The sequence below is a fragment of the Schistocerca serialis genome, chromosome 5, assembly GCF_023864345.2.
Source record: "Schistocerca serialis cubense isolate TAMUIC-IGC-003099 chromosome 5, iqSchSeri2.2, whole genome shotgun sequence".
NCBI lineage: Eukaryota > Metazoa > Arthropoda > Insecta > Orthoptera > Acrididae > Schistocerca > Schistocerca serialis.
The window spans coordinates 313224302-313251262 of NC_064642.1; the positions used below are offsets into that span (position 1 = coordinate 313224302).

General features: G+C 39.4%; 1 protein-coding gene across 2 annotated transcripts in view; it reads left to right on the forward strand.

Moving 5' to 3' along the window:
- Window positions 1–26961, forward strand: part of LOC126480869 (suppressor APC domain-containing protein 2) — a 108906-nt gene that overhangs the window by 67424 nt on the left and 14521 nt on the right. For both annotated transcript variants that reach the window (XM_050104247.1, XM_050104248.1), the window contains exons 5-6: window positions 3763–3909; window positions 18483–18686. In XM_050104247.1, the coding sequence (XP_049960204.1) occupies window positions 3763–3909; window positions 18483–18686 (351 nt within the window). The remainder of the gene's footprint in view (window positions 1–3762; window positions 3910–18482; window positions 18687–26961) is intronic.

Below are 26961 nucleotides of genomic sequence, written 5' to 3' on the forward strand. Positions count from 1 at the left end.
TTCCAAATTTTTTCAACTGAAATTGACCGGGAGAAAAAAGTGTTATATTAATTATTAAATGCACCTTGTATTTTCCGTCTGTAAGCTGAATTAATTGTTGCCCTTATGTGCAATGTTTCCTTATTGTATATCAACACATTTTGAACATCCATGATGGTTTAAATTAGCATTTCTGGCAGGAACTTCTGATGTTTTGATTATATCAGAATAATATTGATCCTAAGATGCCAAAGAAAGGTACTTCTGTAGTAATTTGTTTTGTAAATTTTTCACAGAAGAAATTGCTCATTTGGGATCTTTGCTGTCTTCACTCTCTGCCCTGTTTTCCAGATTAACGAGTAATTTGCCATTCCTGTTATTCCTAATGGTTTATGTTCTGTAGTTGATTCTGTATGTCTCCTGCATCAGAAACAGGACAACTATGTGAGAAGTGTTCAGTGAATTCAAAAGCAAAATCTTACCCTAGGGTTGTTAAAAATACATAAAAAGTTTGGGCCCTGTGTAAAATCAGTCACTAGGACATTACTTATACAAATACTCACTGACCATAATGGCACTGAAGCAAAGATGATAATGTTAAAGCCACAATATTAAATGCAGTCCTTTGAAATTATTTCACTTTTTATTATTGCTCCTTTAATAAATTTGTAAGGGTTCTTCTGATTGAGGTTTTGAAAAATTTGCAGCTTTAGTGACCATGTACTCTCTAAGAAAGCGATTAAAATCCATTGAGCGGTTGCACTGAATCTTTGCACACAAAGTAATAAAGCACTAAACTGGGAGAAAATTTCCCACAAGGTGACTCTCTTTGGGCTATCATTTTCTAAATTAAAGGCAATATTTAAGCACTTTATTGATAAAATATTCTCAAAAATATCAACCAGTGTCTTGACACATTCATAATTTTGACAAAAGAATCGTGATTGACCTATCCTTGAACAAACACCACACACATTAAAATTGTAACAGTATGACACTCTACCTCTTTACCCTATATATTGTTTGCATGGCCCAGTTGCAGTATCTGCTGCAGTAAGAATTGTGTTCTCTTGGAATAAAGTAGTATGTTGTATGTTATGTGAAAAAAGAAACATCGATGGATATTTTATAATATTATGTACATCAGTTTTAAACACTTGTTACAGTCATGGCCCCTACACTGTCTCCCTGTTTTATTTTCAAATCTAGAGTTCAGAAGATCTCTTATGCTTATTTCTGGGGCTCATTCCATGTTATCTGCCACCTAGGGGTGTGCTCTCTAGTATTAGGGCTCCCTCTAGAGAATATGGGTTAGTAGGATACCAAGACCAGCTGATGAAATAACCAGTAGGAGGCAAGAGACCTAGAGTAACACCAAGTGACAAATGGATCATTGGAGTGAAGGAATCTTTGGAGAAGAGAAAAGAAGACAGGGGAAAAGTGGGAAGGGAAGATTGGTAGGAGGTCAGGAAAAGATGGAGAGAAGCTTCTGTTTCTTGCAGATTGGGTCTAGAGCTGTAAACTGTGGAAGATAATGAAATACTTATTAATCTAACTGCAACATCTATCCGCAATGGATCTACAAGATTCTGGGTGATACAAAACTAAACATATAAGAAAGTTAACCTTTTGCTTGATTCTGTGAAATCTACAACAAATCATTATTATGAGGTTTGTTCAGTAAGTAATGAATCACTTTTTTTTCATACCAGGATGGTTTTATTCATGATTTAAATACACCCTATAGTTCTGTAATTATTTGGCAATAAAAATCGTTTTTGCCATGTAATCTCTGTTCGGTTCAATGGCTATACACCAACTTAATGTGAGAACCTGTACGTTGTCATTGTACCACTCTGTTGATCTGCTCTCAGCCAAGATCTTGCCGCATTAGTAACTTCGCTGTCATTGCTGTGGTGGTGCCCTCAGAGTCCATCCTTCAGTGGGCCAAAAAGAGAAAAGTCAGAAGGTATGAGATCCAGGCTGTAGAGAGGATGGGGATGAAAGGTCCACCAAAGTTTAGTGTGAGCAGACTTATGGGCGGCCTTGCACTATCATGGAGTAAGAGTGCATTCACATTTTGTGTTTTGTGGAATCGTTTCTTTAATCTCCTGATAGTCTCACAACCAATTTCAAAGTTGATTGTTTGATCACGAAGGAGTACATCAAACAGAATAATACCCTCAGAGTCCCTGAGAAGTGTAGCCATGACTTTACTAGCCAAGTGTAATATTGTGAACTGCCCCATGGATTACTACTTTTGTTTTGGGCTCAAAGTGGTGAATCCATGTTTCATCGCATGTGATGATATTTGACAAGAAATCGTTGCTGTCAGCCTCATAACAAGCAAGTAATTTGACCCATGTGTTCTTTTTTCCTCTGTATGCTATTCAGTTAGAATTCAATTAACCGAATGGGTGCAAACCTTGGAATATGCTAACTGGTGGAGAAGTGTGTCAGCACTACCAATAGAGATATCAAGTTGAGCACTGAGTTGCTTGATTATTTTTCATTGGTCTCCTCAAATAAGAATGTCTGCCTGTTGAAACATTGTATACATCACAGCTGTGTGCTGCTGGGCTGTGCACAGGAGATTAAATTTCCTTCTTCTTGCTCTGTTGACAACAGATATCTTGCTCAGCAACTTACCTTATTTTTATCCACTGTCTGCTGTCATAGGCATTACATAAATGCGTATAAATATTTGTGGTGGTCTGGTTTATGGTTAAAAGAAGTCAATTGAACTGCTCTTTGCTTGGAGGAACACACCTCAGATAAGGACACCATTTTGGAGACTGGTTATAGCACTGCCATCTACTGGGAGCTATGAACAAACATGAGATCTTTAAGGACGTCACAAAGAAAACTACATTTTTTAAACCAAAAGTGGCCTTGAAAAATAACATCTTGCATTACATATTAAGTTCCACTCTTATAAGTTGTATCTCTTATTTATAGCAAAATTTTAAACCATTTGCTTCTGTTAAACATTCAACACTATAGCATGACTTCCCTGCTGTTTTCGTTTAGCTGTGATTACTGAGTGATGCTGAACAGTGGTTAACACATCCTACTTGTATTCTATAAGAAAGCGACACAAATTCATCTCCAACTTCCATAACTGAAGCGATCCACAGCTTCCTTAAACAACAATTGTTACAATGTTTCCTCCAAGTAACCCATGTCCATTTACGTTACTACCTGACCGACATTAAACTTTTAATGTCCCATTCTTCTTAAGCCATTCTTCTATAAGAATCTGCGGTTGAAATGCCACTTATGGTTCATAACACACACAACATGTAAGATTAAAATCACCTGTTGCAAAATCATTTTATTCCATATGAACTGATATAAATTTGTTTATCACTATAACCATGAATGTTGTGACTTTTAAAAATTTTTAATTGCTTTTTGTTTGTGTAACAAAAACAGTATTAACTCATAGCTACAAATCTAATAACTTGATTTCTAGTCATTAGCATTAAGCAGTCTAAGGCATCATCACTTTTGTGTTTATCATCACAGGATTCTTAAATAAATAATAGAAATATATTTTACTTTCCCTATCTGTATACTGTTACCTGTGGCTGAACAAGTGGACTCGGAGGTGAAATATTATATTTTTCTTTGGGACAGATCTTTAAGTCCAGTTTTAATTATCTCAGCTGCCATGTTTCTTAGAGATTTTGTATGATGGTAAAACATTCATTGGTCTGTTTCTACTCTGCATACAGTTCTCAGTAGTTATTGTCATAACTGTTATAATTCTATTGTTTGTAGCTCAAAAGGATGAAACAAATAGAGCAGGAAAAAGATGTGCTGATGCAAGGACTGCAAGCTGTTGAAAAAGCAAGGGACTGGTACCTCAAACAGGTTGCTGTCGTCCAAGAGAAGATGAAATACCTTGGTCGTATGGGTTCGCATATGGTTTGTATTCATCTTTATTTTGTTGTTGTTTTGGAATGCATGAAATTCATTTGACATTGTGATACCCTATCTTATTCTCTAATTTCTTACTTGAACTGAAAGTACAAAATGAATGGATAGAATACTAAGAGTAAAAGAGAACTTTCTCCTTATGTTCTGTGTCCATATGAGAAATATATGTGAATTGACTTGAGAAAGCCTGTTTCTGCTTAATTGTGTACAACCCAATGACTCATTTCTGGAATACCACCATCTGTTACCTTGGACATGCAGACATTATTATTGTCAGTTTCATAGAGAACTTAACAGAATTTCCTTAGTATTAATATTTTGAGATAAGGTCTCATGATTAGTTCTTCAGTAAGTTATTACAGTTTTCAGAAACAGGGCGGTTTAAAATTACACAAATAAAAGTTCTTAGTATTGTGTGTTGCAGTTTATTGTTCCTGGACCAGTTGCAGCACACACACACATTCAATTAATATAAAATGCATTCAGGTAGAAGATGACAAAATATGCGGGGTAACTGGTGAGCAAGATGGACTGCAGAAGAAAGTATCATCTAAGGACTTTGCATAGTTTAAAAGAAAGACTGATGCAACGGATCCTAGAGCTTAGAAAACTGTACAGATTTTTACAAAACAAAAATACCAAATTAGTGAAAGTAATTTAGGAAAGTAAGTTGAGTTGAAGATTCATACTCTACAATTGTATCACTTTAGGGGGAAACTGAAGTGAGAAATATTAGTGATGATAGTTCACGTGACAGACAAGGATTGGGTCCAGCCATTTAGCAGTGTGGAAGCAAACAAACCTTATGCATTACATAGCTCTTCCCTAAAAACACAGACTTGTCTAGCATAGCTGCAAACTTTTGGGGCACTATTTGGAAAGTACTGAGTTCTTAGAGAGAAAGTTACTCTTAACGTAATCATTCTGATTGTACTGTTTTTTAATGTCCTTTGCATTGACTGAAAATATATGCTCTTGTCATAGCAATAACATGCTGTTGCCATTAAGCATATTAAATGCAATTTGTACACCTCTCCTTTAAAGAATGTGTTTTTTATTCATACCTCAATATACATTGATGTGCAAAACTTAAGGACAAAAGTAACTTTCACATGATGTGTCATTGCCAAGGAACATAGCTCGATGAAACTTGGACAATACATAGAAAGAACTGTTACAGTATTGTATAGTATAGAAGGTCACTGAAAGACATACACAGTGAGACAATGATTAAACAGAAGTCACCGTGAGTTATGATGGTCCCAAGGACATTACAAAAGGTAGGATGGTTTTTGTTGTGAATGTAGTAACTGAAAGCTACCCTTAATTCAGCCCAAACATCTGTGGCAGCAGAAAAATGATTCCTTGCTACATCCCCTTGATGATGGTCATAAGTCATTGCATGCTATGATTATTAAGTAAACACTTGCTGTGACAGGATGGCATTATAACAATGAAGTAGCAATGCAATAAGAAAGAATAAATAACATTTATTAAAAGTATGTAACAAAGTACTTAACTTAATGATATTATCCTTTTGTCTTTCCTTCTCCTTCCCTCTTTCCTGACGAGGCAACCATTGGTTGCGAAAGCTAGAATTTTGTGTGTATGTTTGTGTTTGTTTGTGTGTCTATCGACCTGCCAGCGCTTTTGTTTGGTAAGTTTCATCATCTTTCTTTTTAGATATAAAGTACTTAACTTGATACACTTTGACGCATGGGACTTGAAGTCCTAAATATTATACAGTCATATCTAACTAACTTTGCTGTGTCTTGATAGTCTATGATATTTTAAGTATCACTGCTAATAGTAACATAAAAGGTAATCTTCAGAGTACTGTCTGATCTAAGGGTAGGAACTGAAGTTAACTGTGTGATTGTTGGTGTGGAACTAACTGATTGCCTGCAACACAAAGTGTTTCAAGACTGTCAGCAGAAGGATACCTGTGTCCACCAGTGCAAGTTGAAAGCAAAGTAGGCCAAAGTTGACAGTGTTCCCTATTGCTTCTCCACACTATCAGCAAACATACATGATGCTCTGGAGGAAGTGGCATGGAGCAAGGAAGTGGCAATGAGCAGAAAGAAGTCTGGGATTGTGAGCACCATATGGAGACTGCTGCACAGAATGGAGAGACACAAGGCGAGTGGTTGTGCTTATCTGGTGGTGTACTCTTGTAGTACTTGTTGAGTACTTCTTGCTTAAGTACACAACAGTTCTTCGACAGGGCATTGCGTTCTGTCCAACAAAATTCCATTTTTGCTGCTGGTTGGTAAGAAGTTCTTGTGATAGGGTGTTCTAGTCCTCCACGAGTGCGGTTAGCAACAAGTCAGGATTAAATGCAACTGTGAAAAGACATATGTGGGGAAGGAGTACAAGGTTGCAAACATGTTGACCAGTGAGCATACTGTGGTCACAGTTATCAACCGCACTGGTGGATGGATGGAATGCCCTACCACAAGAACTCCTTACCAACCAAGTGGCCAGCATGGGAGCACATTGCAGAGTATTCATTACCATCTGTGGTGATCATACACCCTATTAAGAACCATGTCCCATCTTCTGTAATTTCCAGGTGTCCATCATAAATTGTGATGACTTCACTGTAATTATTGTCTTTGAATAAAAGTCATTTCTATTTATCTCACTGTGTATTTCTTTCAGTTATTTTTTGTACTATACCACAGAATTTATTTTTATGTATAGTCAAGTTAGTTAGTTGAGCTATGTTACTTGGCAGTGACACATCATGCAAAAGTTATTTTCGTCTGTACATTTGGCACATTGGTTTAATTTTTTTCAAGAATATTATAAGTACTTAGAGCTACTTCTTTCACTAATCTAGATATTATATGAAACAGTTACCAGAGGGTGCTGTATGAGTCAAGTGCAGAAATAATTTGTTTGTTGTGTTGTGATTTTCTTACTTTCAAGTAACTCTGGGTTCTTAAATCAAAATTTCATAACTAGTCTTTTAAAAACTGTCAACACCAAATGACAAAATATAATTTGTTTTGTTCAGGACTTCTTATTCTTTGTGTTCTCCATAAATGGTCAGTTAGAAACTGCCTCAAATACCAAACTGTTGCACTCATATCTCACGCAAGTAGAATTTTGCTCTACATTGTGAACTGCCATTTCAAGCCATGCATTGAGCCTCACATAACAACAAATAATTGAGAAATCACAAGAGTTCTGTGTTAGTGTTTTCCTCTGCTTTCATGGCAAGAGTAAATCCTTTGACTGTGTCGTCTGGAAACAGTTGTGGCGGGTGCTTGCAGAATTCAGTTCCCACCACACTTGATAGCACTAATAAGAAGTATATATGATAGTCACCCCACAGCTCTGAACACAAGTGCTGGAATGTCTGATTTCTTCAATATATCAAAAGGTGTCGGACAGATTTGTGTCCTACCCTCAATTCTACAACATCTATGCAGAACATCTCATTAGGAATGCCTTTGATGGTTGGACTAAAGGCATCCCAATTCATGCAACAACTATTAACAACCTCTGATGTACTGATGACACCATGCTTTCAGCCAGCATTGAAGATGAACTTACTGAGCTACTAACAAAAGTAAAGCTCTTTAGTCTTGCATATGTCTTAGACATCAATCTAAGAAAGTTCAGACTCATGATAATTGATTGTGGAGCACAGGTACAACTCGCAGGTCGATTAAAGGAACTGGAAGTTGTGCATTCTTTCGCCTGTCTTGGGCCAGCCATCTGTGACCTAGGAAGTTGTGAAGATGAGATAAGAAGACAGTGCAGTTGGCTATGAAGAGGCTCACCAAGATCTGGGACAACAGAGCGATAATGAACAGCACAAAGATCCAGCATCTTTTTCTGGTGATGAAACCTAGACTTTCAAGGCAAGCAGCATAGTGATGCGTTTTAACTTTAGTACAGGTTGCTGAACATAAAATGAACCAAAAGAAGAACTAGCGTGTCCTTATTTAGCAACTAGTACCTTTCTTGTCACATCAGCCAAAAATTCTCCAGTTTTTTTGCCATATTGTGAGAAGAGAAGGAGAAAATTTAAAGAAAATAATCATTGAAGAAAAGATCGCTTGCGTGAGAGCAAGGAGGAGACCAATGACCAAATCAAGACCTCCAATCTACCTCTTCAGCAGGCTTTAAGAGAAGCTGGTAACCACCCATGATGGAGACACTTGGTTCATGTCATGACGCTTAGCAGGGGGTGGGAATTGTAGAGGGAATGGGGGTGGATGGCAGAGAAGTGGGTTTTAGGAGAGACAGAGGGAGTAGACAAAATATGGTAAAATGGTAAGTAAGTGGGGGAGTGGGATGAAGGGTGGTGTGGGGAGAGGATTGGGGACGGGGGGGGGGGGGGGGGTAGGGAAGGTGGAGGGGGAGAAATAGAGATAATGGTATATTGGTATACTATATTATGTAGCTAATCGTACATTGCAGCATTACGTGAATATTTCTTAATTTCATATTAATATAGTCTTACTAATTACAGCATGTGAAGATCTAAAGCATACACAGTAGGTTTTCTTTTTCTGTGTGTGCAATCGATATATCCACTTTACAAATAATTAAATAAGAAATCTATCAAAAAGTATTAAGAACTATTGAACATTAAAATTACTATATATTGTTGAAAGGTTATATAAGCTATTTTCTTATCTTATAGATGTAGTACGTTGAGACTTATGTGGACCTGCTAAAATCAAGCATACAGTCACAGGTTCAGTAAAGTCATTACATGCGCAATATGGACTTAAGATTACAACTAGGTAGTGTTTATAGCCCAGTAGTTTAATAAAAGAAAAACTGAGGAATTTGGAAGTGGTGGAAGAGATTGGGGAGGGGGCCAGGGGTGTGAGAAAGAAGATGAACGTTAGATAATACATTAGTATGCTACACTGTGTACGTGACCATATATTGCAGTAGTGCCAAAATATTCATATAATTTCATGTTAAACTGATCTTAATAATTATGTAATGTGAAGATATGAAGCATACATAACTTGTTTTAAGCATTCTTGAAATGACGTACCAGTACATTCATTTTACAGATGGTAAAATAAGAATTCTATTAAAATTATTTGGCGGTTATTAAAAATTAATAAAAATATTGGAAGGCCCTTTAGGACATATATGAGGGGCAGTCAAATGAAAACCAAACACCTGCTGCAGTGGTACCATGGAATGATTCCATTCAAAGGTAATCACCACATGCGTTAAGACATTTATCCTACTGGAAACTGAGACAATCAGTTTTTGTTTCTCAGCATGCAGTTAGCCACTGACAGATCCACAACCACATGAACTCCTGCTCTTCTTCATCCAACTGAAACCAACATTCATGCATGTCTTTCTTCAAGTTGCCAAAGATGTGAAAATCACACAGTGAATGATCCAGGATGTATAGAAGATGTTGCAGTGTTTCCCAACCAAATTGCTGAAGTGTTGCCTTCATCTGATTGGCATTGTGGCAGTGGGCAGTATAGTGCAACAGAATAAGGCTGTCTGACAGCATTCCTGGGCATTTTGGCCTTACGGTGCATTGCAGTTCCTGCAAAGTATCTTCATAGTGCCGGGCATTGTTTGAGGTTCCACACTGAGGGAACTCAACAACCAGAGGGCTCTCGCAGTTGAAGAAGGTCGTCATGACCTTACCGGACCTTGTGTGAACATTTTTGGATTCCTTTGGTGGGGGAGATCTGGGATGTTTCCACTGTTGGCTTTGCCATTTACCCTCAGGCTTGAAATGTGGCACCATGTAAGGTCACAATGACCTCCTTCGACTGCAGGGTCCTCTGCTTGTCAAGTTCCTCGAGCATGGAATCATGATCAATGCACAGCCCTATGGTGACACTTTGCAGAAACTGCAATGCACCATAAAGGCAAAATGCCCAGGAATGCTTTCAGCTGGAATCATCCAGTTGCACAGTAGGGCCTACCCCCACACTGCCAATCAGATGAAGGTTACACTTCAACGATTAGGTTAGGAAACACTGCAACATCCTCCATACAGCCTGGATTGTTCACTGTGTGATTTTCACATCTTTGACAACTTGAAGAAAGATACATATGGATGTCATTTTTAGTTGGATGAGGAAGTGCAAGAGTGGATGCAGCTGTGGATCCGTCAGCAGCCAACCATGTTCTACGAAACAGGAATTGATCGTCTCATCCCCAAGTGGAATAAATGCCATAATGTGTTGAGATTACTTTGAGTGGAGCCATTCCATGGTCCAATTGTGGCAGTTGTTCAGTTTTCATTTGACTGCCCCTTATACTTCCATTACGTAGTTTCTATGTAAGTATTGACTTATCCTGTACAGCTCTGCTTGATTCCAGCCTATAGTCACTGGTTCAATGGTGTTATTACTTAGACAATATGGACCTTGGATTGCAACATGCTAGTGTTTGTAGCCCTGTAATTAAAATGACATATTAATACATTCATTTTGCAAATAGTAAAATAAGGACTGTATTAGAATTAGTAGAAAATTATCAAAAAATTAAAAATAATAAAAATCTTGGAAGATGCCATATGATATAAACTCTCATTATGAGGTAAGTAGATTGATACTGATTTAATCAATATGGTTTTTGTAGATTTCAGCAACAATCTCTGGATCAGTGGTATCATTACATACACAACATGGACCTTGTGTTTTCCTTTTTATGTACTGGGTTACAAATACTAGCTTTTTGTAATCCAAAGTCCACATTGTCTTTGTAATGATGCCAATAATCCAGTGACTTGCTGGAAACTAGCAGAACCATATTGATTATTGTTGGAGTCACAAATGATGGGGTTCGAATTTAGGCTTATTCTGCGTACCTACATCATACGTTCCCTGACAGCCAGTGAGCGTTAAGTAGTGTTCTGAGTGTAATGCTATGATGTCATAGCCACTACAAGCATTAAATGTGCTTATAGCGAGTTATTTAGTGAATTTTTAATTCCATTAATTGCCAGTTGTCACTGCTGATGGTGGTGATAAGCAACAAATTCTACATAAACAAGTAAGAGAAATAATTTGTAGGATCCATCCTTTCTTCAGGCGCAAAGCACTTGTATGCTTGCACTGTAGCTGTCGTGTGGAACCAGAAATAATGCAATACCCGTCTGTGCCCATATATACCAGTTTATCATCTCCAGTCCACTTCCTTCCTCACCTCCCCTTTCTCCCACCTCCAATTCCAACCCCCTCCCAATCCCCTCAATGTTTCTGTTATGAAACTACTGGGCTATAAACACTACCCGTTTTGAATCTTAGATCCGTATTGTGTATGTAATCACATTACTGAACCTGTGAGTGTATACTTGATTTTAGCAGAACCACATGTGTTAAGTTAGTTTGTGTACTAGCTCTATAATGTAATCATATATATTATATAACCTTTCAGTACTATATAATAATGTTAATGTTTAGTAGCTCTTAATATTTTTTGATAGATTTCTTATGTCATTATATGTAAAAGAAATACATCAGTTTGTCACCTCACAAAAATATATACAGAACCCATGTGTATGATGTAAGACTGAATTAAGACTGAATTAATATGAAGTAGATGAATATTCATGCTGTGCTGCAGTGTATGATTAGGTACATAATATAGCACACCACTCTACCATTTTTAACAAATAAGGAATAGGATAGATTGCTACTCAGCATAAAGATGGACCATTTTTATGGTGAGTGGCAATCTCTCTTATTCCGTATATTGTTGTTATTCCTACCTGGAGTTCCCACTGTTTAATATACAATTGTTCGTCTATTCTTTCCCCTCCAACCCTATCTGCTGCACATCCCCCTCTGAACCCTCCCATTCACCCCAGTCCTCCCCTAACCACCCTCCACCTCATCCCCCACGTCCCCCAACTCCCACATTTACCAATGTATCATCGTTGGTCTAACCACCTTTCTCCCTACAACCCCCTCCTGCTGTCACCCCTCAATCCCATATCCATCATTCTACCATCTATTGTCTGTTCCTCCCTTTCTCCCCTACAGTCCCCCTGGCACCCAATGCCCTTTCTCCTGTACAATTCTTCCTCCCTCTCCTCATATGTTTTGTTGTGGACAAGAATTTTGTGGTGTGTCTGCATTTCACATGGGTCTTGCAAATTGCTGCGTATGTATGCTTTTTTTATGTAAGTCACCAGGAATCAGATGATTACTATCTTATAATACAACATGTGTGCTATTATTTTTTGTATCATATTTTGTTGTGCATGCAAAAATGTTTATATTTACACTTTGAGAATGGAGTATTGCATTGTGTCTCTATAAGAGGCTGTTATGAGCTTGTATTATAAGGTTGTGGTTAAGCACTTAGCCAACTAAATAATCCCTTTTACTTTCCTTGGTAATGCCTTTGCCGGTCTAAAGATCATGCGGCTACACAGTGGTGTTACTTTGTAACAACCTTTGCCCTTATGTTGACAAATTGTAATGCCAGTTGATGTATAGATGTGGTGAATGTAGGTCACAGCAATGCATAGACTGTCAGAGACACATTAACAGTGTGTTTATTCACTGTACACAATTTCAAACTTATCATGTATCTGACATGTACCCATCCCTTGTAACATGACAACTGGTTTATAAGGCAAGGTATATGTTATTTTGAAAATGTTATGTCATTTAGGCATGCTGAACATTTTGTGACATGGACATACGGTTCTTAAATTAAGTAATGACTTTTTGATCCTCACATCATGCAGTGCATTGTGTGATGTATACATTTTATTAATGGCTATAAAACCAAAATTATGATGGTGTGAAATAAATTATTAATAATTTGCTGTCAAATTGTGGAAATTTCTTTCAGACGCATGACTGTGGTCCCCCACAAAGGAAAAGTTATTAGATGATAACTGGTTTTGGTTGAATAGTAACCATCTTCATATCAATGAAAACAAACAGGAAAATTGCCTTTCAGTGATGTGAAAACATCCTAACACCATTTTAAAAAACATATTTTTTATAAAAAAATATTAAAAATAATAATAAACTGCTTTGTTTACACTATAACAGATACCTATGTATATTGTTAACCACCATTATGTCATTAATAAGTGTAAGTTGTCAATCAGTACCAGAAGGCTTATCAGAGCATGACTGTTAACATGGTCTCCTGCTTTTGTGACACGACGTGAATGTTAGCTTGTAAAACCAGTGGGAGACTACACCAACTGTCATACTCACACCAGCCTTCATATACTGACAAGATACACTTAGTACTCATGTTATGGTGATTGACACTTTTGTTTAGGCACCAACTATAGTCGAAGTATGATAGGTTTTTTAATAGTGTGCATCCAGTGTTCTTGTTTCCATTGTGTGCTCAATATCTTGACGACCGATCCAGCCGCCTTGTTCAGGTCTGTGAGTTTTGCTGCTATGTGTCTCACTGCCTGAACTCCAGCAAGACTGTGAACTATTGTTGGTCTCGTGCAGTTGTTTATAGCTGAGTTAAATTCCCGACACCCACTATGTCATTTGATGCTCTTTTGTTTTTCAGAACTCTCACTGAAATTTCATGAAATGCAAATTTTCTCAGCACTTTCCAACACTGGTATATGTGATGGCCAGTGAGATTTTAATCAATCAAGTGCCTGACCCCAAGTGTTAGTACCATGATATTGGTCTTATTGTAGCAGCTGGTTTACTTGGTTATTTTAGTCAAGTATGTTGCCGATGTTTCTTGCATCTCACCTCAACTGTTTTGATAGTCTGCCTCATGTAGGACATGCCACATTCATGTGGAATGTGATACACACCCAGCCTTCGGAGACCTAGATCATTGTTGACATTACAAATAATATTTTTTATCTTAGTTGAAGAGAGCGAAATAAAATAGATGCCATGTTTCCATAGGGCCTATCAGTCCTTCCGCATATTGGGCCAGCTTAAGGTAGATAAGCAATTTTTGGCTGCTCTTCCTTGGTCTCAGTCTTGACCTGTTCCTCAGGTTCTCAATTTTGGCTGCGTCACCTGTTCAGTTTGATGATTTTCATCACTTTATTTACATACACACTAAACTCTCTACAGGTTCTTGGGATTGGGTTGACAATGTGACATGGTCACAAGCAGACAATGTGACATGGTCACAAGCAGAATCAATGCAGTTGTTGCCAGAAAGCAAATTTTGATCACTTACACAAAAGCCAAGCGAAGATGCAGAGAGCTGTACTGCAACTAATCTCACTGACAAATGTTTGAATGAGGATACAGTGAAGATCCTTGCTAAAGGGCTTCATTTCATGCCCACTCCAAAAATGCTCCAAATAGCAGATTACATCAGGACTGTGGAGCATATCGTAGCTCTCTACCGCCAGAAGCAGTAGAAGAGGTTCAGCGCAAAACCTGGAGAGTACTTAGCAAGTTCCCAATGCTAAGATCAAACATCTCCGAGGGAGAATGGGTAGTATTGAGAAATCTATGGGAGGACAAGGAAATTGTAGTTCTGCCAGTTGTTTCACTACTGCAAAATCATTTGTAGAAGTCCCCACTAACCACCCTGATCTCTAGCCAGTGGCTATGATATGGAGATCTCTTATACAGGCATTCAGTATGGCGTACTCTCCAGCCACTCCCAAGACCAAATTACACTCATCGCAACTCTCAAATGAACAAACTTAAGACGTAGTGCAATGAGTGCTCTGAAATGTACATACATTGTTCACTAGTCACTAGAACATGAATGATTGAAACAGCATTGTCAAGGGAAAGAATTAAAGGCATTGTTGAATCTTTTAAGCAATTCCTTCTTCAAATATGTCTGCTTGTGTCTGTATATGTGTGGATGGATATGTGTGTGTGTGCGAGTGTATACCCGTCCTTTTTTCCCCCTAAGGTAAGTCTTTCCGCTCCCGGGATTGGAATGTCTCCTTACCCTCTCCCTTAAAACCCACATCCTTTCGTCTTTCCCTCTCCTTCCCTCTTTCCTGATGAGGCAACAGTTTGTTGCGAAAGCTTGAATTTTGTGTGTATGTTTGTGTTTGTTTGTGTGTCTGTCGACCTGCCAGCACTTTCATTTGGTAAGTCATCTTTGTTTTTATATATATATATATATATATATATATATATAAAGTAAAGATGATGTGACTTACCCTACGAAAGCGCTGGCAGGTCGATAGAAACACAAACAGACACATACATACACACAAAACTCAAGCTTTCACAACAAACTGTTGCCTCATCAGGAAAGAGGGAAGGAGAGGGGAAGACGAAAGGAAGTGGGTTTTAAGGGAGAGGGTAAGGAGTCATTCCAATCCCGGGAGCGGAAAGACTTGCCTTAGGGGGAAAAAAGGACGGGTATACACTCGCACACACACGCACACACACACACACACACACACACACACACACACACACACAGCATCCACACATATACAGACACAAGCAGACATATTTTTCCCACGTGGAATGTTTCCCTGTATTATATATATATATATATATATATATATATATATATATATATATATATATATATATATATATATATATATATATATATATATATGTGTGTGTGTGTGTGTGTGTGTGTGTGTGTGTGTGTGTGTGACGTACCAAGCGAGAAAGCGCTGGTAGATAGACACAATAAAAAATGCACACACAAATTTCAAGCTTTCGCAACCCACGGTTGCTTCATCAGGAAAGAGGGAAGGAGAGGGAAAGACAAAAGGATGTGGGTTTTAAGGGAGAGGGTAAGGAGTCATTCCAATCCCGGGAGCGGAAAGACTTATCTTAGGGGGAAAAAGGGACAGGTATACACTCGCACACACACACATCCATCTGCACATGCGGTAAGGTAAGTCTTTCCACTACCGGGATTGGAATGACTCCTTACCCTCTCCCTTAAAACCCACATCCTTTTGTCTTTCCCTCTCCTTCCCTCTTTCCTGATGAAGCAACCGTGGGTTGCGAAAGCTTGAAATTTGAATGTGTGTTTGTGTGTTTTTTATTGTGTCTATCTACCAGCACTTTCTCGCTTGGTAAGTCACAGCGTGTTTTATATATATATATATATATATATATATATATATATATATATATATATTCCTATCTTCATTCCTAATGGACAAATTACATAGTCCCCAAACTTAAGAGATTCAATCATCATCATAATTTACTTGTCCATCAACCCTGCTCATACATTTCCTGAGTCAATGACATTAAATAGGTTAATAAGCAATATTTGATGCATTATATGGTGTTTATTTCGACATCAAATTGCTGTGTGCTAACTTAGTGTCATATTTATCAAGAAGATCAATCATTCCTTTCATCACACTCTTTTTACCCCATAGAGTTTCCACCTATGTAACTGCCTCCAGAATGTTACCAAATTTGCCACAATCTGGCACTATTGGGATCTTTCACATGTTCATGCACACTATTTTACATTAATCTATGTTTAAGATGAGCAGCTTTTCAGGACACCAGTGGAAATACATATGACTTTGGGACACATTTCGTACAGTAATCTACTGATATTATTTTCCTTCAGTGAAAAATCTGAAACTTATGTTAACATTATCTGATAATTCTAGTATGTGTGCTGGTTGATAAATTACAGATCACACACACAGGATCATTTTTTGTTAAGGAAAAGAATTCTTTTAAATCATAATTTGTGAGGTACATGTGTAAGACATCCATAAGACTCTGAAAATAGATACAACAATACCTCAAATTACATTTTATGAAAGATATATTAAAACATTTACAGTAGGTTTTAAAACAGTGCCCTGAGGCTCATTACATGTTTGAGAACTTCGTTACAATGATCAACCAACTATGTCAACAATGGTAGCATTATGGATTAAGCTGTAAAATAAATAACTGATTTTGGCAAGAAACTAAGCTCTGGCATCAATTTGAACATTTACACCTCACTATTGAGATGCTTTCTCCTGCACCCTCAAATAAACAAAAAGAAGGGAGTCATTAAATCAGGTAAATACACTGATGTACTGAGCACATAACATGTCCTGCATGATCCATCCAATGTGTCTCAAAGTCACAGTTAGCAGATAGCTTCAATACTTAAATGTTTGGGGCTCCATCATTTTTCAGCCGTAGGTTGCACATAACAAGTCATACAGTGTGCAGATGATACAGATTTATACGTGAGGTATGTCTAAACTGATTGTCAACTGATCTATTAAATGCACTGGAAGATGTACAGCTCTGGAAGATATTACCAACCATTCCAGCCCAAATGTTTACAGGAAACCCTAGTCATTAAGATCTAACATCAGTGGCATGTGTGTTCTGTATTCCCAAATATTACTATCTGTACTGCCGATATAAATAGCACATGTAAATTGGTCTTCAGCTCTGAATTATAAATTTGTGTAGAAGGTAGCATCATTTGCAGTTTGGTGAAGAAAACACTACACAGATTCCAAATGAAGTGCAAAAATGAGTGGTTCTATGTCTGTGACATCTGAAAGTAGTACATGTTTGGTTACACTTGTGATAGCAAATGTCACAGAAAACGTGTGCTTATAGATATGGCACATGATTATGATAGAGCTTGAACAATTCATAATATGTATTGGATCCAAACTTAACATGGACACAGCTTGTGTTTTGGAACCCTTGAGCCTTTAAAGTAGAATGATACTTAATTAAGAGTTGGCTTTATTGTGTTGTGAACCATGACCAATGTGCCTTACTCATACACTTTACTTACAAACAGTGAGCATAAAAGACATGTTCCTTAACAAAAAAATTTCATTAACAAAAAAATTATCTACTACAAGTGATCTATTGTCCACCATATTGTCCCACCATGTATTGGCGTTAGTAGTCCTAACACTTGCACCACTCTTTAAGCTGATGTTGAATCAGAGAATACCACATTTCATTCCATGGTAACTGTTGTACTGGGCTAAGGTGTCTGTGCACAAATTTGTTGAGTAATGTTGCGAGTTTCTCAAAGTGAAGGATAAAATCAGCAGTACTACAGTACTAGTTTGCTCCAAAAAGTGGACAAAGAGTTGTTACCACAGTTGAAAATTGTATTGTTTTCTTCATCTTTTTCTACTGTTCTCATTGCTTGTATTTTTCTTTTCTGTCAGGACCTGTACAGATATATGTGTAAATGTACAGTTCGACATTTGTATTTACAGTGTTTCACCAGAGTTAAAATAATAATTATTATTATTATTATCATCTCAATGTTGACTTCATCACCATTTTCAGAACTCATATTTGACATACAGGGAGAGAACGTGCAGTTTTAATTTTGCAATATCAGTTAAATCAGTCTTTCAATAATTTCTTCTCTGTAATGCAGAGTTCTCCATTCAGAAACACAAGTGCACTCTCTCTCTCTCTCTCTCTCTCACTCTCTCTCCCCCTCCCTCCCTCCCCCCCCCCCCCCTCTCCCCCCCTCTTTTGTAACTGTATAGTATTTCACACATTGTTCTTTTCTGTAATTTCACGATTCACAGCCTCAGAAATTAATGTCCTTAATTCAAAATATACACTTTTGGTTCTAGTACTTAAACAGTCATGGGAAAAATGTAAAGCATTTTTTTTATTTTACAACTACAGGAACAGTGGACAGAAGCCCAGCAGGAACGTTTAGAACTTCAACGTGCTCGTGTCTTGGAAGTCAATAGGCATCTGGCTACTTTGACAGAGAGCTGGGAACGTGGTGGACTTCCACTTCATATGAATTTGGCAGTTCATCATACAAGCCCACCCTCTCATGATATTCTGGCTCGACTTAAACAACAAAACCATCTTCTGACTGAGGTAAGCTAGTCAACAATTAGTTCCACTCCAGTCCTACTAAATTGAGTTTAAATACAAACAGAGAAATTCAAACCAGTGGGGGCATTTGTAAACAAGGCATCCATCCCAAAATATTTGGATCTCCAACACCAAGTGGATTTTCAAACAATGGAAAATTCAGGATGGAATGTAACAATATTAGAGAAGGAAAGTTGCCACTCACTGTATAGCGGATATGCTGAGTCGCGATTGGCATAACAAAAAGATTCACACAGTTATAGCTTTCGACCATTAAGGCCTTTGTTGGCAATAGAAACACATACAACTGTGCACACACACACACACCCACTCACACAAATGCAACTTGCACACACGTCTGCAGCGTCAGACAACTGAAACCACACTGTGAGCAGCAGCACCAGTGCATGATGGGAATTGCGACTAGGTGGGGGTAAGGGAGGAGGCTGGGGTGGGGAGGGGAAGAGGTAGTATGGTGGGGGTGGTGGACAATGAAGTGCTGCAGTTTAGACGGATGGCAAGAGAGAAGGTGGGGGGGGGGGGGGGTTGTAAGTAGCAGAAATGAGAGAAATAAAAAGAAATTAACCCTTTAACTGTAGACACATTCAGAGTACCAGGTAGAAGGACTGGTGGTGCGTATAAACACATTTAGAGCACACAGGGACAGGTACAAAGGCGGGCGCGTTAACACATCCAGAGCAGTTAAAGGATTAAAAGACTGGGTGTGGCGGTGAGATGACGGCTGTGTAGTGCTGGAATGGGAACAAGGAGGGGACTGGATGGGTGAGGACAGTGACGAATGAAGGTTGAGGCCAGGAGGGTTACAGGAATGTAGGATGTATTGGAGGGCAAGTTCCCACCTGCACAATTCTGAAAATCTGGTGTTGGTGGGAAGGATCCATATGGCACAGGCTGTGAAGCAGTCATTGAGATGAGGGATATCATGTTTGGCAGTGTGTTCAGCAACAGGGTGGTCCACTTGTTTTTTGGTCACAGTTTGTCGGTGGCCATTCGTGCGGACAGACAGCTTGTTGGATGTCATGCCTACATAGAATGCAGCACAGTGGTTGTAGCTTAGCTTGTAAATCACACGACTGGTTTCACAGGTAGCCCTGCCTTTGATGGGATAGGTGATATTAGTGACCAGACTGCAATAGGTGGTGATGGGAGAATGTATGGGACAAGTCTTGCATCTAGGTCTATTACATGGATATGAGCCACGAGGTAATGGAATCGGAGCAGGGGTTGTGTAGGGATGGACAAGTATTTTGTGTAGGTTCAGTGGAGGGCGGAATACCACTGTAGGAGGGGTGGGAAGGATAGTGGGCAGGACATTTCTCATTTCTGAGCACAATGAGAGTTATTCGCAACCCTGACAGGGAATGTAATTCAGTTGCTCCAGTCCCAAATGGTACTGAGTTATGAGGGGAATGCTCTCTGTGGCCAGACTGTGGGACTTTGGGAGGTGGTGGGAGACTGGAAAGATAAGGCATGGGAGATTTGTTTTTGTACAAGGATGGGAGGATAATTATGGTCTGTGAGGGCTTCAATGAGGCCCTCGGTATATTTTGAAAGGGACTGCTCGTCACTGCAGATGCGACGACCACAGATGGCTAGGCTGTATGGAAGGGACTTTTGGTATGGAAAGAGTGGCAGCTGTCGAAGTGGAGGTATTGCTGGTGGAGGTCAACATCTAGGAAGGTGGCTTGTTGAGTTGAGTAGGCCCAGGTGAAACAAATGGAGAAGTTGTTGAGGTTCTGGAGGAATGTGAATAGGGTGTCCTCACCTTTAATCCAGATCGCAAAGATGTCATCAGTGAATGTGAACCAGGTGAGGGGTTTAGGATTCTGGGTTTTTAGGAAGGATTTCTCTAGATGGCCCATGAATAGGTTGGCATAGGATGGTGCCATGCGGGTGCCCACAGCCATAACCGGGATTTGTTTGTAGGTAATGCCTTCAAAGGAGAAGTAATTGTGGGTGAGGATATAGTTGGTCATGGTGACTAGGAAGGAGGCTGTTGGTTTGGAATCCATAGGTAGTGTTTGATAGCAGTACGGCCATGGGCATTAGGAATATTAGTGTACAGGGAGGTGCTATCGATATGACGAGCAGGACACCATGTGGTAAAGGGACAGGAACTGTGGAGAGTTGATGGAGGAAATGGGTGGTATCTTTTATATAAGAGGATAGGTTCCTGGTAATAGGTTGAAGGTGTTGGTCTACTAGAGCAGAGATTCTCTCAGTGTGGGCACAGTAAACGGCCACAATGGGGCGTCCTGGTTGGTTGGGTTTCTGGACTTTTTTAGGAAGCATGTAGTAGGTGTGAGTGCGAGGAGTTGTAGGGGTAAGTAGAGAAATGGACTCTGGGGAGAGGTTCTGGGATGGGCCTATGTATTTGAGTAGTGACTGGAGATCCTGCTGGATTAATGGAATGTGGCAAGGTTTGTAAGTGGAAGTATCTGACAGCTGACGGAGTCCTTCCGCCACTTAATCCTTCGCGGTTCAAAACAATTGTGGTGGAGCCTTTGTCTGTAGGTCGGATTTTAAGGTTGGGATCAGTTTTTAGATGGTGGACTGCGGTTCTTTCTATGGATATACGGTTAGTTTGCATGTTGAGGGATTTGGGGAATGATGGTGAGGCAAGGTTCAAGGTTAAGAAATTCTGGAAAGTTAACAGGGGGTGGTTTGGAGGCAGTGGGGGTGGATCTCAGTTGGATAGAGGAGTGAACTGAGTTAGGCATGGTTCAGTATTGGTCTTTGGTTGAGTCTGATTGGTCGGGTTGGTGGCAAAAAAGTGTTTCCTTTGTAGTTCCCGGGAGAAGGAGAGAAGGTCTTTAACTAGTCCTGCATGATTGAATTTGGGAGTGGGGCAAAAGGTGAGGCCTTTGGAAAGGACTAATATTACTGTGGGATTAAGGCTTCTGGAAGGAAAGGTTCATGACTGTGTTGTGGGTCTGTTTAGGTTCTGGGTTCTGTGTGGTGGTGGTGGGAGTGAGTTTTGGAGGGTGGGGAAAGTGTAGTAGGTCTGCAAGACAGGGTTTGTCAGGAGACATGGGGGAGGTTTGGAGTTGTTGTAGAGGTGGTGGACAGTGGTACTCCGAGGCAGGAATAGGAAGTGAGTAGGATGGAGAGCTTTTTGAGGTGGCATTGTGCATGTTGCTGAAGTTCCTGCATGGCAAGAGTTTCAATGTGTGTTATGGGTTCTAGGAATTTTGGATTACATAGCAGGAGAATTTTGCAGATGGAGAGGAGGTACTGCAAGGAGAATTGGGCTTGGTTGATATGGTTTTACAGGAATATATTGGTGAGGGCTAAGGATTGGCGGAATCTGAACAGGTGGAGGTCATTCTGGAAGGATGGGTCACAACTAGAGATGGGTAATTTGATGGTAAGGCCATTAGGGGGGATTTCAAGAGCCACGCAACAAAGCAGGAACAGTATGTGGGACTAGGGTCTGGCTAGGGATAAGGAAACTTTTCTGTATTGACATAGATGGAAGGAGCAATGATCCATGGTGGTGCAAAAAATGAGGAAAAAGTAGAATTACGTCCAATAACTTATGCAGAAATACACCCAAATACATGTGAAAAATACAAAAAGGACGAAATGGATGCACAAGGGGAAAAACGAGATAAAATCTGAGGAAGGCGACATTAGCAGAAGGCGAAAACTCACTAAAATTGATGAGAAGTCACAAGGATGAAAGTAGAGAATAAATGTATGTACATTACTGTAGGTAGCAGATTTGAGGACAGATAAGTGTGAAGAAGGGAGACGGCAGATGTGATCGACACTCCACAGTTCCTGTCCCTTTACCCCACGGTGCCATTTTCATCACTATTGATGGCACCTCCCTGTACACTAACATTCCTAATGCCCATGGCCGTATTGCTGTCGAACACTACCTTTCCAGGTGCCCTATTAATTCCAAACCAACAACCTCCTTCCCAGTCACCATGACCAACTATATCCTCACCCACAACTACTTCTCCTTTGAAGTCATTACCTACAAACAAATCCTGATTACGGCTATGGGCACTTGCATGGCACCATCCTATGCCAACCTATTCATGGACCATCTAGAAGAATCCTTCCTAAAAACCCAGAATCCTAAACCCCTCACCTGGTTCAGATTCATTGATGACATCTTTGTTATTTGGGTTGAAGGTGAGGACCCCCTGTTCACATGCCTCCAGAACCTCAACTACTTCTCCCCCATTTGCTTCACCTGGTCCTACTCAACCCAACAAGCCACCTTCCTAGATGTTGACCTCCACCTCAGACATGGCTACATCAGTACCTCCGTCCATATCAAACCTACTAGTCACCAGCAATATCTCCATTTGGACAGCTGCCACCCATTCCATACAAAGAAGTCCCTTCCGTACAGCCTAGCCACCTGTGGTCGTTGCATCTGCAGTGACGAGCAGTCCCTTTCAAAATATACCGAGGGCCTCACTGAAGCCTTCACTGACCGTAATTATCCTCCCATCCTTGTACAAAAACAAATCTCCCGTGCCTTATCTTTCCAGTCTCCCACCACCTTCCAAAGTCCCACAATCCGCGTAACTCAGTACCGCCTGGGACTGGAGCAACTGAATTACATTCTCCGCCAGGGTTGCAATTACCTCTCGTTGTGCCGTGAAATGAGAAATGTCCTGCCCACTATCCTTCCCACCCCTCTTACAGTGGTACTCTGCCATCCACCGTACCTACACAAAATACTTGTCCATCCTTACACAACCCCTGTTTCGATTCCCTTACCTCATGGCTCATACCCCTGTAATAAACCTAGATGCAAAACCTGTCACATACATCTTCCCACCAACACCTACTCCAGTCCGGTCACTAACATCACCTATCCCATCAAAGGCAGGGCTACCTGTGAAACCAGTCATGTGATTTACAAGCTAAGCTGCAACCATTGTGCTGCATTCTATGTAGGCATGACATCCAACAAGCTGTCTGTCCGCACGAATGGCCACCGACAAACTGTGACCAAAAAAGTGGACCACCCTGTTGCTGAACACACTGCCAAACATGATATCCCTCATCTCAATGACTGCTTCACAGCCTGTGCCATATGGATCCTTCCCATCAACACCAGATTTTCTGAATTGCGCAGGTGGGAACTTGCCCTCCAATACATCCTACATTCCTGTAACCCTCCTGGCCTCAACCTTCATTAGTCACTGTGCTCACCCATCCAGCATCACACCCAGTCTTTTAATTTCTTTTTATTTCCCTCCTTTCCGCTACATACCACCCCCCCCCCCCCCCCCCCCCCACCTAATCTGCAGCCCTCCGTCTATACTACAGCACTTCACTGTCCGCCACCCAGCTCAGCCTCCTCCTTACTCTCACCCAGTCGCCACTCCCATCGTGTGTGTGTGTGTGTGTGTGTGTGTGTGTGTGTGTGTGTGTGTGTGTGTGTGTGACAAAGCCTTAATGGCCAAAAGCTATAATTTTGTGAATCTTTTTGTTGTACCTAACGCGACTCAGCATCTCCACCAAGTGGATTTTCATGTTTCAGACCAACAGTCTCAACAGGACACTTGTTAACATTGCAAATTACACACACACAGAGAGACACACAAACACTCTCTCTCTCTCTCTCTCTCTCTCTCTCACACACACACACACACACCACACATGTGCACGTGCACTTGTGAGTTGGTATATGTTAGAGCCCTGCAAGTATGTGGCCCATCCGAGTGGTTTACACATGGCTACATTTGTGTGAGAGAGAGCACGAACAGCTTCGCATATTTTGGCAGAAGTTGCCTTGCCTAATGGTAGCCGAGAGAGCACTTGTCCATGGCCATGCAGGAGTCAGACGCTTCATTCGCTGGCACGTAGGCTATGAATATGCAGGTTGCACCTGTGTGATGTGCTTTGCTTACCACGAGAGTTGGCCAAAATTTATTCAAATTGCAAATAATGAATACAGATAAAAATTATTATTAGTTATTTGTGAATAACAAATAAAAATATGTATTTGAAACAATAAACAATGGAAACTCCAGTAGGAAATGTTATTCACTTACACAAATAAAAGCATTTATTAATAATTTGTAAATAAAAAGCACTATGTATAATAGATAAATTTGAAATCCGAGAACATTTACTGCTGCAGGTCTCTTTCATCTATTAAACATAAATTTTAGAAGAACTCTTTTTCTGAAACATCTCATCAGAATCTTTATTATTTATTAATTTAATTTTTTTTTTAAAGATTTGCTATTGTGACACTTGTAAAGATATGTTCTACACATGCAAAGAGGACATCGGAGCAGTATTTCTCCTGAAATTGCCTTTATTTCATGATATGACACTCGACACACACACACTCTTCTTCAGCGAAAAATGCGCAACTATCAATTCTGCAATAGCTTTTGAGAAATAATTAGTTTTTATTCGCGGTTAGCTTCTCTTCCAAAATCACATTCAAAATAAAATTTTCTTATTGTGTCATAACATAATCTGAAACTTGTGACACGATGCCTTTGACAGTACTTTGGCTATTATATGTCTGTAGTTTGTTATAAGCCTCCCTTGGTCATGGGCAACAACACAGTTGAACTATTTGTTTTTAAATCATGAGTAAGACATTGCTGAAATAATTGTAGTAGGCATAGAAAGATAGAAAAAATGTCTTCCAATCATTTCTCAGAATTTTATTGATAGAAAAGTTGCCAGTGCACTCCGATATTATGAACTCTTTTATATATGCAAATCAGTTGTCTCTTCTGAAAAAACTGCATAGGTTATTTAGGTTTAAAGTATATTGATATTAGTCATTTGCAGCTGAATTCTTACTTTGTTCATTCATTTTGCAACACTACAAACATGAATAAATTACATAATTAAATCAATGGGACACTTGTATCCAATTGTGTGGCAGTCTTTGTACAATAGATTAAGAATTTCTGATGACTGCATTCTCATCTTTGGCTACTTATATAGAGTACTCTATGTAAGTGGGGGCAGGGGGGGGAAGTGCAGAGTCAATTGATTGGGTCCGCATTCATAGTGTAACTGTGAAGGCTGGCCATCAAGGAAGTAATATTTTTAAAATGCTGTAAAGCTGTGCTCAACCTGAAGGCTGGTTTGAATACTGCAGTGCTTTACTAGGCATGATGGCATGCCCGTGACTTCCTTCCAAACCAGCATTTTTCTCATTGTTAGAGATGAATGAAACAAAAAGTAACAGAAAAAATCGTAGGGCCTACGGAGGTTCAAATCCAATACATTTAGTATTGTAATCTGGAACTTGGGCCACTGAGACATACGTATGTACAGTCCATTAACAAATTATGTATCAAATAGAAACTGTACTGAGCTAAGGGAACAAACACTAGTCATAGAATTCTGTACAAGAAGTAAGCAAAGAAAGTACAGTGGCATTCTACATTATTCATTACTTAAGTTACAAATAATTTATTTGTGGATAAATTTTTTTTAATTGTCTACTTATTCAAATAGAAATTTATTCAAATAATGCCTGTCTCTGCTTACAACTATATCTTGTGCTTCCTTCCTGTTTCTGGTCATTGCATTTAATATTATCAATGGTAATGAGTGCAATTAGTTCATTTGCTTGATTTGCTCACGATAGCATACAGAGCAGCATTAAAGTTTTTGTTAATTAATTCTTTCACACAAATGTACAGCTCCACAGTTAAATCAGTAACCTTTAATAACATTTAGTATTTGACTACCGCTTTAATTTTCATGATAATTGATCATACTCAATTACTGTGGTAATACTTGGTGAATCTCAGGTACACAGCATATACACTTATTCTATATAAAATGTGGAATACTTTATAGCTAAAAGAAATTTTAATTCTAAATTAATTCCTGTGCTCGCCAGAACCATTAATGCCATTACATTGTCGAAGCTGTATGGAGTTTGTTTCCTTACCCGCATGGCATGGCCACTCAATGAGCGCATACTGCATGACACTGAGTGTGGCAATCCCTTAAAGAGCGCATTTGGATTAAACTACATGGCCAGTTCCTTTTGCTGCCTTCCTTGCTGCCCAAACTCCCCTCATTCGCTCGCTGTGTTTCTGTTTCCGGTCCTCTGTCCATGCTTTTTGTCGGCTTTGTGTCTTTGGCTTCATCTTGATTGCCTTTTTGGTTGCCCATATTTCTTTCATCTTCTGGCTGTGATCTTGCTTGCGTTCTTCGGTCCATTTTATGTCTGTTCGTTTGTCAAATTGTATCTCATGTAGTTTATTTTTCTTAATGATGTTTCTGAATTTTATTCTGT